At 38.3% G+C, this 12,066-nt stretch overlaps 1 protein-coding gene across 6 annotated transcripts in view; it reads right to left on the bottom strand.

Moving 5' to 3' along the window:
* Positions 1–12,066, bottom strand: part of RBMS3 (RNA binding motif single stranded interacting protein 3) — a 448,136-nt gene that overhangs the window by 81,051 nt on the left and 355,019 nt on the right. For all 6 annotated transcript variants that reach the window (XM_051612906.1, XM_051612908.1, XM_051612907.1 and 3 more), the window contains exon 7: positions 10,370–10,476. In XM_051612906.1, the coding sequence (XP_051468866.1) occupies positions 10,370–10,476 (107 nt within the window). The remainder of the gene's footprint in view (positions 1–10,369; positions 10,477–12,066) is intronic.

Genomic DNA, 12,066 nt, shown 5'->3' with positions numbered 1-12,066 from the left:
GGTTATTATTTTTAAATGCATTCATTTAATACAAAGAAAAATAAAAATGGCTATTTCTGCAAGTTTAAAATGTCAAAGAATCAAATTAAGGGTGACTCAAACCATTGCTAATTCTGGCATAAAAAATAAAATAGCTTAGAAAATCATAAGAAAATCACAAGGGATTATATGCTTAACTTGGTTTAGAATCTTATATCTTAGACATTGTCAGCATATTATAGTGTTTGGTAAGGCTGCATAAATTACTAACGGTAAGGTACACAGTTCATCCCAAAAGACAGACAATAAAACAATTTTTGACTGCAATATATTTTAGAGAAAAAAAATCCCCTTCTATTTTCCTTTCTCTTTTCAACACTTGAAAAAGTTGTTACTGCTCTCTTTTTATATTTCTGTGCTGGTAAAGACAACTTAAATGGTATGTACAAGCCCTAGAGGGACAGAAAAATTAGTTCTAAGAATTTTTTAAAAACTTAAAAATAACTTAAGATATTCTCTATAAATCAAGATGTTGGCATTTTAACATTTTTAACATGTATACTCAAGAGTAAGAAAAACACCCCTTATAATCCCCTGGGAAAGGAGAGATCCAAGCTTTCTAAATATCATAGAATCATAGAATCTTAGGGGTTGGAAGGGACCTCGAAAGATCATCTAGTCCAACCCCCCCTGCTAGAGCAGGGTCACCTAGAGCACATCACACAAGAACGCATCCAGGTGGGTTTTGAATGTCTCCAGTGAAGGAGACTCCACAACCTCCCTGGGCAGCCTGTTCCAGTGCTCTGTCACTCTTACAGTAGAAAAATTTTTTCGTATATTCACCTTGAACCTCCTATGCTCCAATTTCCACCCATTACCCCTTGTCCTATCACTGGTCATCACTGAGAAAAGCCTAACTCCATCTCCCTGACACTCACCCCTTACGTATTTGTAAACATTGATGAGGTCACCCCTCAGTCTCCTTTTCTCCAAGCTAAAGAGACCCAGCTCCCTCAGCCTTTCCTCATAAGGGAGATGTTCCACTCCCTTAATCATCTTTGTAGCTCTGCGCTGGACTCTCTCAAGCAGATCCCTGTCCTTCCTGAACTGAGGGGCCCAGAACTGGACACAATACTCCAGATGCGGCCTCACCAATGCAGAATAGAGGGGGAGGAGAACCTCTCTTGACCTACTAACCACACCCTTTCTAATGCACCCCAGGATGCTGTTGGCCTTCTTGGCCACAAGGGCACATTGCTGGCTCATGGTCATCCTCCTGTCTACCAGGATTCCCAGGTCCCTTTCTCCTACACTGCTCTCCAGCAGGTCAGCCCCCAACCTGTACTGGTGCATGGTGTTTTTCTTCCCCAAATGCAGAACTCTACACTTGCCCTTGTTGAACTTCATCATGTTTCTCCCCGCCCAACTCTCCAGCCTGTCTAAGTCCCTCTGAATGGCAGCACAGCCTTCTGGTGTGTCAGCCACTCCTCCCAGCTTAGTGTCACCAGCATATGGCAGTTTCTAAATCTAACAATCCTTAGAGATGCATGGATCAGAGCTCACTACAACTCTTGCCTTAGTGTGAGCTGGGGACAACATCATAGCAAGGGAGAAAGGGCTGGGAGGATAATGAAAAATGAATAGCTGCTCTTATTTTAGTTTGACATATGCAAATATGAGGATGCAGAAAGGATAAATTGCAGCATCACTTTCACTGGAGCCCTAACAACTCTCTGTGTCCAGATAAGACCTACAAACACACATGCATGCTGCTTTCAGTTACTTGTTTCATGGATATTTGTGCACAGACTCTTAGCTTATCCTCCAACCCCAGCACAGCCCAGAGCTGTGTGAGGGTGTATCCAGATGAACTGCACATACTCCATTCTCTATGTATTAGCATCACGTCCATTATATACTGGTAGCATTAGGAATAAGAGATACTCCTGTGGGCCTGGCAAGTATTGAAATATGAAAGGCCAGACACTCATTTTGTGATCCCTACTCCATACTCATACTGGACAGTGACAAATTACCAGAATCTGTCCAAGTACTTCAGAAGTGACCACTATAAATACCACTATTCCCTTTGCCAGTAAATGAAACCTTCCCATTGGAGAAATCTGGTGCAGTGTGTGGCAATATGTGCACATGGCACACCACCTACAGTTTGCCCAGTAACACTGCTAATATTCCCTGTTGCTGAATAGCCTCAAACAGCTGCTATTTCCAATAGCTGCTAACAGAGGACTATTTACTTCTTTCTCATCAAGTTGTGTCATTTCTCCCTACAAAATTAGGCTGGCTGGAAGCCCAGGAGAGAAAACAGTTAGCCTGGACCAGTGAAAGATTTATGGTCTGAAGCATCCTTATTCATCAGGAATAAAAACTGATGAGCAATAACAACTTACTGGAAAATTGTCTGCACTTTTCTCCATAGCACACAAACAGGAATTACAAAAATACCAAATACAGAATATTAGGGTTTGCCTCAGACTTCCACGTGATAAGAGGTTCAACTTTTCTGCCAAAAAGATGGAAGTGAATATAGCTGTCACTGTGCTTAATGTGGTATTAACTATACTGCAGCACTGACTGGTGCATCTATAGCAGTCCTCTGTGGTGGTGAAGAGTATTTTCTTCCACGACTTTTCTTCCACTGTTTTGCTCATCTTTCAGCAGAAGGACAGGGACTTATTCCTTATTCTGGTAGTGACACTTCTTTATGAAATGCCACCTGAGGAAGAGTGACACCGATGATGGAACGCCACTCTAGGAAAATATTTGTCAGATAAATCTTCTATGAAAGAACAAGTGAACCACAGGGTTTTTATGTCACTCAGACAGATAATGGACACATACTCAGCTACTGAATAAAAATTCAGCACCTCAACATTTCAATATGCAGTCCCTTAAAGTAATTAATAAATGGAGTATATGCTCCAGTATATGCTCCAGTCCCACACATAATAATAAAGATGATTCACAGTGATTACTGAGCTATTATATTCAGAATGTCATAAGTGATATAGAAATAAAACCAGCTCATTTAAAATAATTACTTTTTTTAAAAGACTACTTAAACCATATGTGTTTACTTATCACTTATTTTTACCAAAGTATCTGAATTTAGGACAAACGAATGAAGATTTTTCCTATTTTGCTGCAGTTTTCTAACTATGGACATTGCCAAATACAGAGATTGTAATAGCATGAGACAGTCTGCAGAGTCTTTAAATTTAAGCTCTTTTCTTCAACAAATAGCAAGAAATATCAGAAAGAGTCTGCAAGGCAAATGTTCCCCCAGGAAGTTTGAAGGCCTTTGTTCAACACTTCATTGTGAAAAGTTTTCCATGGGCAAAGACAAGGTGTCCTGTTTCTGTTTTTTTTTTTTTCTCTTTGTTATGATTTGAACATAAATGAGCACATCCACCTCATTAAAGACTCTTATACTATTAAATTTGCATTGCTTATGTAAATTGGATTTGTAAATCTCTCAAAGAACTGATTAAGTTGTGGGATGATTATTAAAAAATTTACCACATCTTCAATATCATGTGAAAAAAAGGGGGTTTATTATTTCTTTTCCAAATCTCTCTGAACTCTCACAAGAAAAGCCTTTATCACCCAGTGTCTGCCTTCCAGCAAAAACAAATATCTATAAATGACCAAATTTTAGCTTGTATGATATCTTCTTTGCTGCTGGAAAGTGGCTTTCACAAACAGTTTTGCTAACACATCACTACCTACTCTCAGTGCACGTGCCTTTCCCACACTGCATGCAAAATTCACCATAATATTGATCTAGTATGGAGATGTCCCACATCTCTTCCTTGAGATGAATCCTCCACATATCTCTTTGAATCTGCTCTGGCTAGTCTATGACTAGTGCTGGAGCACCTGTGCAAAGCAAGGCTGCTGTCATTGCAGGATTTTGTACTATGCAGTAGGCTACAGTCCCATTGGAAAAAATTGGTGAGGCCTACAAATCAAAAAGGTGTGAAATCCACTGATGTGGGTGAGTTTTCCAAATAGGAGGCTCCTTGTGTTTCTCCTCTTTAAGGTGAGATTTGGAAAAATATGGTTGTGCCCTAGGACTCAGAGGATTTCTGTGGTGAACTGATGTGGGAGTTAGACCAGATGCTAAGTCTCTCTTCCTCATCTCCTCTGACTCATCTCCTCATCCTTTCATGCTGGAGGACTGCCATCCCAGGGGAAAGGGTGTGCTTTTGACTACCACAGTGAAATCAATTGATATTTCAACACGGAAATTCCTGTACTTGTTTTGCTATCACTGCTAATATCTGCCAGACATCACAGCACAAGGATCTCTTATGCCCTGACAGCAGATACTCTAACTGAAATGCTTTGAAGAAGGAAGAGAAAGGAGGTTAAAGGAACCAACAACCCAAGTGAAATTCATTTAAAATACTGATATAATAAAATAAACTCAGTCAGCACTAAAATTTGACTTGGCAGAGTTGCTTCTTTTGAGTAAACAATTCTGTCAGAAATACTCCACATTATTAGCAATGTTCCTGAATTTAATTCTGAATAAACCCCCCCCCCCCCAGTTTTCTTTTTTAGAGAAAGAGAAATTTAGAATGCAAATGCAGTATCTCTTAAATATTTAGACACATATGAAAGAAATGGAGCATATCTGAGTGATGTGTGTTCCTTAAGCAGCTACAAGTTGTGAGATAAACATGGCCATGGAGAGGAGAATATGTAATATTGAGGTCAAACTTGGGAAGTGATTAATGAATCTCAGGTGGTCAGATACTGAGCTGATAAACACAAGTTCAGATATCCAAATGAATGACAAGAAACCTTTTTTGTCCTACAGAACTGTACTAGAAGTCTGATTTATACAGCTTCTGTTCTTAGTGTTGAGTCACTTTGTTCCCACTTCAATTTATCTGATGAGTTGGAAGATAAGTGCTGAAGTTTACAGAAGTTAAAAAGAAAAAAAAAAAGAGCATAATATCCTCCTCATAGAGACATATATAATACAACATAATTATTCTGTTTCCACAGCCAGCTCATATTTAACCTTGCCATCTTCAGGTCTAGCAACCATCTGCTTTTGAGGATCTGGCACACCCGTTTTGCCATCAGTCTGATCCTTTGTTAAATCAGCTGTGGATTACAGTCACATCTGCACACTAGATGTGTGTGTTACAGTGAGTTGGGAAGACTTCCAGGGATGCCTTGAAGCACTACTAAAATGACAGCCCACCAAATATCTGTCGAAGATACAGCAGAGTGTAGAAAAAGATATATCTCTTTCCCCTGTCTCCAACATCTGTTTATTCTGTGTAAAAAGAAGTGTGGTAGCAGCAGAATTTGGAGGAAAACCCAACTGCAAGAAAATCTCTGGGGCAAATGCCATGACATTTTTCACTGCAGAAGGAAATAAAAAATCTGAATGAAAGCTAGGAAAACTAATCTCAGAGAGTAAGTAGTCCTGATTCTACTTTAACCAAACCACAGCCCTTATTATGAGTAAAAACGGTCCCTTTATAAATCCTGATTTCAGTGACAGTGATTTCATATAGGTCATAATTTTAAAATATTTCTGTATGCTTTAGAAACTCAAAATCCAGCCACTTAAACTGGTCTTTGGTATTTGTCCCACTTGGGAACCTTTTCAAAATGTTGCCCACAATGACAGCCTCTTGTGTCACCAAGACTTTTGACTCATTGGTCTGCATCTTTTCACTTATTTGCCAGTTACTTTTCACCCTTCGACTTTTTCCCCTCTTTGTACACTGCTCTTCAGGTTCAATTCCACTCTTTGCTAAACTAAGCTTTTGATGAAAATAAGCATGCAAAATACTGACCAGTGTTTTGCTTACACATATATCAGCCCTAGATACTAAGGATTCTGGAGCACAACTAAGTAGTCCCTATCTCCTTTGAATCATAAAAATAAATTTATGTCTGAGTTATAAACGGGTCTGGCACAGATCTGCTAATAATTTCTAAAAGCCTGCTGCTTGTAAAGAAGGGATGACTAGCACCAGGATCAACTCCTTCTGCCCTTCACTGGTTCTGACTTTACAAAAAAAAATTCGGGAAGTCTCTCAAATTACCCATTGTTATTTTTTTCTCTCTAAATGACTGTTTGGAGTAGACAAAATTGTCATGAGTGGCAGATAAGAAGATAAACTGTTAACAAAAGCAACATTCCCAAACTACTAGGTAATTTAATAAATAAATAAATAATAATTAAAAAACCCCATGTTTAATTCTTTACACATTTCACCAGCTGATCTTGAAAGAAAACAAAGGAGAAAGGGGGAAAGAAGGAAGAGAAGAAAGGGGAGGAAATATAGGTTAGCCTCTTGGATATTAAGAAACAAAAATGTAACCCAGATTACAGAAAGAAGAAAACAATCAGTAGAAGAATAATTGGTGGCAATTATTAAATATTATAGACATAAAAATAAAATGAAATGAGAAGGGGGCTGCACTCAATGGTGCATGTCATTGTTGTGATATATGCACCAATCCTGTAACGGTAATTTTCACTTGCAAGAAAGACAATGCAAGTATTATATGGTCTAAATATTACAGAAACTTGCAAGTGGAGTATTAAAGATTTCACAATTTGTGACTGTAAAAACCCCCACCTTTATCACTTTGGGTTCACCAGATATAGAAAGGCTATCATTTCTAGAACTGTATTTTCTAAAAGTATGTAAAGAATAATAAACTTTGGGCTGATGCAAAATATTTCATTTGTTTTCAGTTTGTGAGATTTCTCGCTTTCTACCAGATAGATTTCAAATAAACTCTCTCTTAAGCACATGTATAAAAATATTTTATTTCTGAATAACCAAAACAAAGTTTCAGTAAATTTGCAATAAAAGATTATCTTGTAAAATTAAAGTTGCAGGTTTTAATTCAATCTGATCTCAATTTGTACCAATTCTTTCCCTCATGCATTTTCAGCTAATGAACAGTTTTTTTGGAGGAACACCATCCACCTTGAGACTTGCCTATCGCAATTTAGAGGTAAATTAAATAAAATCTTTTACAGACAGAATTTGAACATGATTACCCTCTGTCACCACCTCAACACGATCTTGTCAGAGAAAGTCTCAAAATAGAGTGCTGAATTAAGCTGCTGTGAGTGGGAAAAAAACCCCCTATCCTTAAATAATAATTAAAAAAAAAACTAATAACTCAGTTATAAGGTAAGAATTCCATTGCAAATATTTCTAACCTTTGCACATTTCACTATACCTTTGTTTCACCTGTATGTTAGATGCCTAATTTGACAGCCTTTTACAAAGCCACCAGTAATTTAAGCTCTTGACTCCTTAGTCCAGAACTGGTCAGCCATCACAAATACTTAGCCAAATGCCTCAGTAAATTTGCTGAGCATTTCCTGAGGCTTCAAACAAGAGTGGAAGGGTAAGGGCTAGAAAGTGCTATTCAAGGTCAGGCATTCTTCCCTGGTTACAACTGGCCAAGTAACCAAGTACCAAAAAAATTCCCTAAAAAGCCCTAGAGAAATTCAGTGTATTCCTAAAGACTTGACTTCAAAAGAGAAGTCAATTTAACAGCCAACTAAACTATTTATATATTATTATGAAGCAATCTACAAAAACATATGAAAGGAATAAGATTTTCTATTACAGTCTGCAGTATGGCCTGAAAGCTTCACCAAAAAAGAAAGGAATCCTGTCTTATAAAATTTGTCAGAAGCTCTCAATAAGAGAGTGCAAAACCTTTGAGAACAACATGGCCAGAGAGGTAAAACCTGCTTCTCCCTGCAAAATCTCCAGCCATTTCCCCCCTACAGCCAAGTACCGGGCACAGCTGCCTCTCTCTGTTTCACATACTCAAATTTGAGGCCAGTGACAGAACTGTTGGTGCCATTTCTCTGGGGTCTGTTCTTCCAAGCAATAATCCTCACACATGCTCAGCATTAATGCTGGTTAAACCTCAGAAGTTTTCAAAATGCCCTTCATATAAGTATTCAAGAATGCAAAGGCTTATCTGAACAACAGCCAAATATATCTTGGTCTAGATACTGCAGGATTTGGCCAGGGTAGACATACTGAGGGAGTAATCTCTTGGACAGTATTTCAAAGCTTTTCTTTGGGGAAGCAACCAAGTAAAAGCAGAGGTTCAGGGAATATTTCCAGATCCCATTTGTAATCAGAACTATGGCACTTGACATATATATCAACTATTTCTCACTACTCTCTGCCTGTTCTTTTTTAAAGAAATCAAAACTGACAGGAATAATTGTAAGAAGCGAGTGCTGCTACACAGAGAACAACTGAATTGTGGTTAGAGTATGATCATTAAAGGACAAAGAATTAGAAAAACACTATTGCATATAAAATATAAGAGAAATGACAGAGAAGGATTTTACATTGGAAATAAGAAAAAGGTGGGGAAGAAATCCAATAAATGAGTGGCCCTAAAAGAGAATATGCATTCTTGTCTTTGATGCTTTGAGCAGTAAATATCTAATGTGCAGCAAGGTATTAACCAGATGTAACTCAACAGAGAAAATATAAGAAAATCTAAGAAAGGAAAACCCAACTCTAGCCTGAAAGATTTCCGAGTTTGTATCTTTACAATTTTTCCACATTTGTAGATTAGAGCATGACAACAGCTCTGTAGCTGACTGTAAACAACATTAAGGAATGATGTCTCCCAGCACCGAAAAGTAGTCTTTAAATGATTCTATAAATACACCAACCACACCCTGCCTTTAGGTCATGGGGATATCACTGTGCTTAAAATAAGACATTCCACTAGCAGCAAGTGAACTATGCACTGTAATGAGCTGATGCCCTCAGGCCATAGACATAATGGTGGCTTGTTGGCTTAGTTTATACTCTCATGTTTATTGATTTGAACTGAAGGAAGCATAGAACAGTGGAGATAATAGCTTTGATAGTGTTTACTATTTAAACAGGGATTTAGAGCTCTTTAAAATATGGATTGTTGACCTTATTTAAGATTTTTTTATTGTCTCCTATTATAGAACTTTGGTTTTGAAGCTGTGAATATGATGATCTGAGTCTACTGCTTGAAGTACTTCTTGGGCACTTGTTCTTCCTTAGATCCTTAACATGACAAACCATAATGGCTCCTAAGACGACATCTCCATTTTTTGAGACATGATGTAAAAGAGTGCAACAAACCTTTGGACATTTCTTTAATGTCTTGTTGCAAATGTAGCTCCCACGCTGGCACCTTTAGCCCACAAAACAAACAATATTTTGGAGTGTTGCTGCTGGAACAGTGTATGATAACCACCTTGCTGGAGGGAGAAACTTTTATTCTTTCAAAATGTCTTTCCATTTGTTTTAGAAGCTCACCAATCGTGATAGAGTGTATATGTCACAAGCTAGAAGTACTAGCTAGAAAATTCAAGTAGTTACAAAAAAGCAGAAATCCTCTAGAAACATGTAACTCAGAAATTCCACATACTTTTTGTTTATTTGCTTTGTGAAACTGCAGTAAATACAGCAAACCACACCCTCAAAAAAAACCCAAACAAACAACAATCCCAAAAACCCAAATAAAAACCAAACCCCTCAGCAACACAAAGACTAGGTGTTTTGGACAAGTCCTTCAGCCTTCCTAGCTATAATCATGCATAAGACCAAATCTACCTCATATATTCAAGTGTCATTAGCCTACAGGAACATTCAAGAAGAGTAAACAAACCCTTGAAGATTCAAATAAATTTCTTTCCTATTTCACGTGCAGTTGGAGTCACTTCATGTACACTTATATAGAAAGGAAACTCTAGTACAAGACTATTTGCAGTAGAGCAAAAAGCAACCATTAGATTTTATTTTTTTTTAACTTTGCACACGTGATGGGGATGAGGTTAGTGTAAACTGTTTTGACAGAATTAATAGCCCAGTTCAGGTAAGCTTTTTAATAACTTTTACATGGACCATGCATTTTGATATGCAAGTCCATCTTTCCCTTTTGTAACAATCCACCTATTCCTTGATGATGTTTTATCAGCAGGAATTAGATGGAGAAGATAACATCGTTGAGTTGTGTAAGTGTAAATGGATTTTGGGTTTATAAAAGGTATGCCACAGTTGCTGATGGCACATCAATAAGAGAACACCGGGCTCAGGTCTGGCTGCAGACAGGGTGCTCACAGTGAGACAAGGCTGCACAAAGTTCCACACGAGGCTCTGAAATTCTTTTTCTGTACCTTCACACTCCAGACATTTTCATAAAATTCCCTCTCCCCCTTGCTTATATACCTTTCTCTACGAAAAAATATCGTACTTTGTGTGTAACCTGATTTTGTTGTAGCGCTGAAAGGGAGACCTCCAGGTCTGCAGCTGACTTCTGCCAAACCCCGGGAAAATAATTGCCACGTGGCACTTACCTCTCCTTCTCTGGGCCACGGCCTTCCATTCTGTGTGTATTTGCTTTGATTCTGGCGCTTCTTTTGCCCTCCATCAGCAAATTTGCACAGCAAAGGCTCAGTAGGGGCTGCAAAGACAAGAAACCCAGTCTATATTAGCATCCCCCCCAAGAAAGTGATTATACCAGCAACAGTAGTGCTTTGTAATACTGATCTTTTGAAGTAAAATCCTGCCTTCTGCAGATATTTTTTGCCTCTTTTAGCCTTGACTCCACTGGCAGCTGTTCTTACTAACTAAGCTTCAAAAAAATATATACTGGCAGTCTTTAAAAGAATGTAGCAAATATTGTTGAAAAAATAATCAGCCTACGCAGAATGTGAAGTTGCTGTAGTGGAATCGTAGAGTCAGGCATTAGTTCCAGCTAAGTTAGACACGTATTCATGACCAGCATTAGTGCAAGGATAAACACTGCTTTACTAAAGCAGCTTTCTGTTTTTATTGTAAAAGCGTTGCAAGAATCTGTTTAAGGAATAAGTGTTCTCACTCTTTTGTGTTTCTCAGCACCCAATCCTTTAAAAATCGGAATAAACAGAATAAAATAGAGACTTTTGCCAAGCACAGTCTGATTAGCTTTCTTTCCCTCTTAAACCGTCTTTTAAGCAAGTTGGCAGCTGAGAAAAACCCCTTTCCTCTCCAACTGAGATCTGGTGTGTGCAATTACAATAGTCAGGGGTCCAGTGCCACAGGAGGAAAGGATATTCAAAGAGCTGCACACCCCAAAAACCAGCTCATAATTGGACCCCCTAGTGAAGCAGCAAATGGGTACAACTGGAAGGAAACTGTCTTAGGATCTTTACCCACCTACCCAGCTTTTAAATGCCCCCTAAAATACTTCTCAGCCAAAAGCATAATTAGCTTGCCAATGCGCACTTGCCTTTGTAACCTCCTTCTTAAAAGAGGGGCCAAATTCTACCCACTTCATTAGGTGTAATGTCAAGACTGTCCTTTATTGCCTACATCAACAAGTAAACCAATATTGGCCTGGTTGAAAAAAAAAAATCTATAAATAACGTGTCACATCTGAATTTTTTCAGGAATTTCCGGGTTCGCAAGCACGATAAATAGAGATTCTAGTTAAATACCCAGGGGTTTTGATGGAAAAAGGCAAGAAACCTCTTTTTATTCCCTCTCTTCCTGTTTCTGGGAAGCTAGAAATGCTGTAAGAATAAAAGTGCAGGACATGAAGGAAATGTTGCAGTACAGGGGATTAGTTATAAGTTATTATAACTCATTACAAGTTGCTGACTTATTTGTAGTAAAATTAAAGATTTGGTTAAAGTTCATGTCATAGTAAACGTAAAGTTCAAAGAAGCTCACCTCCTCCAATCTCACAGTTACAGCCAGCTCAAAATGGGTCAGAAAGCATAGACTAAAACTGAGACCACTTCAAAACTGCAACAAAGAAGCAACATAGCTAGAGAATCTCACATCAAAGACAGTTTCTCATTGGGACAGCATCACTTTGGCTAGTTCTGAAGCTTTGTTTCTTTCATTACCATTTTACCAGGCTAGTAATTTCCAAGGTCACTAGAAACTGAACCGCAGGGAACAATCCATTACTGGCAGAAAGCTCAACTGTGTGACCCCAGAGGTCCTTCCCCACCTCTGACTTCGATTATTGTATCAGATTCTAGTAGAAGCTATGCACAGGCAACCA

This window comes from Apus apus, chromosome 2 (assembly GCF_020740795.1).
Source record: "Apus apus isolate bApuApu2 chromosome 2, bApuApu2.pri.cur, whole genome shotgun sequence".
Taxonomy (NCBI): domain Eukaryota; kingdom Metazoa; phylum Chordata; class Aves; order Apodiformes; family Apodidae; genus Apus; species Apus apus.
This window is presented reverse-complemented; position numbering and strand designations above follow the sequence as displayed.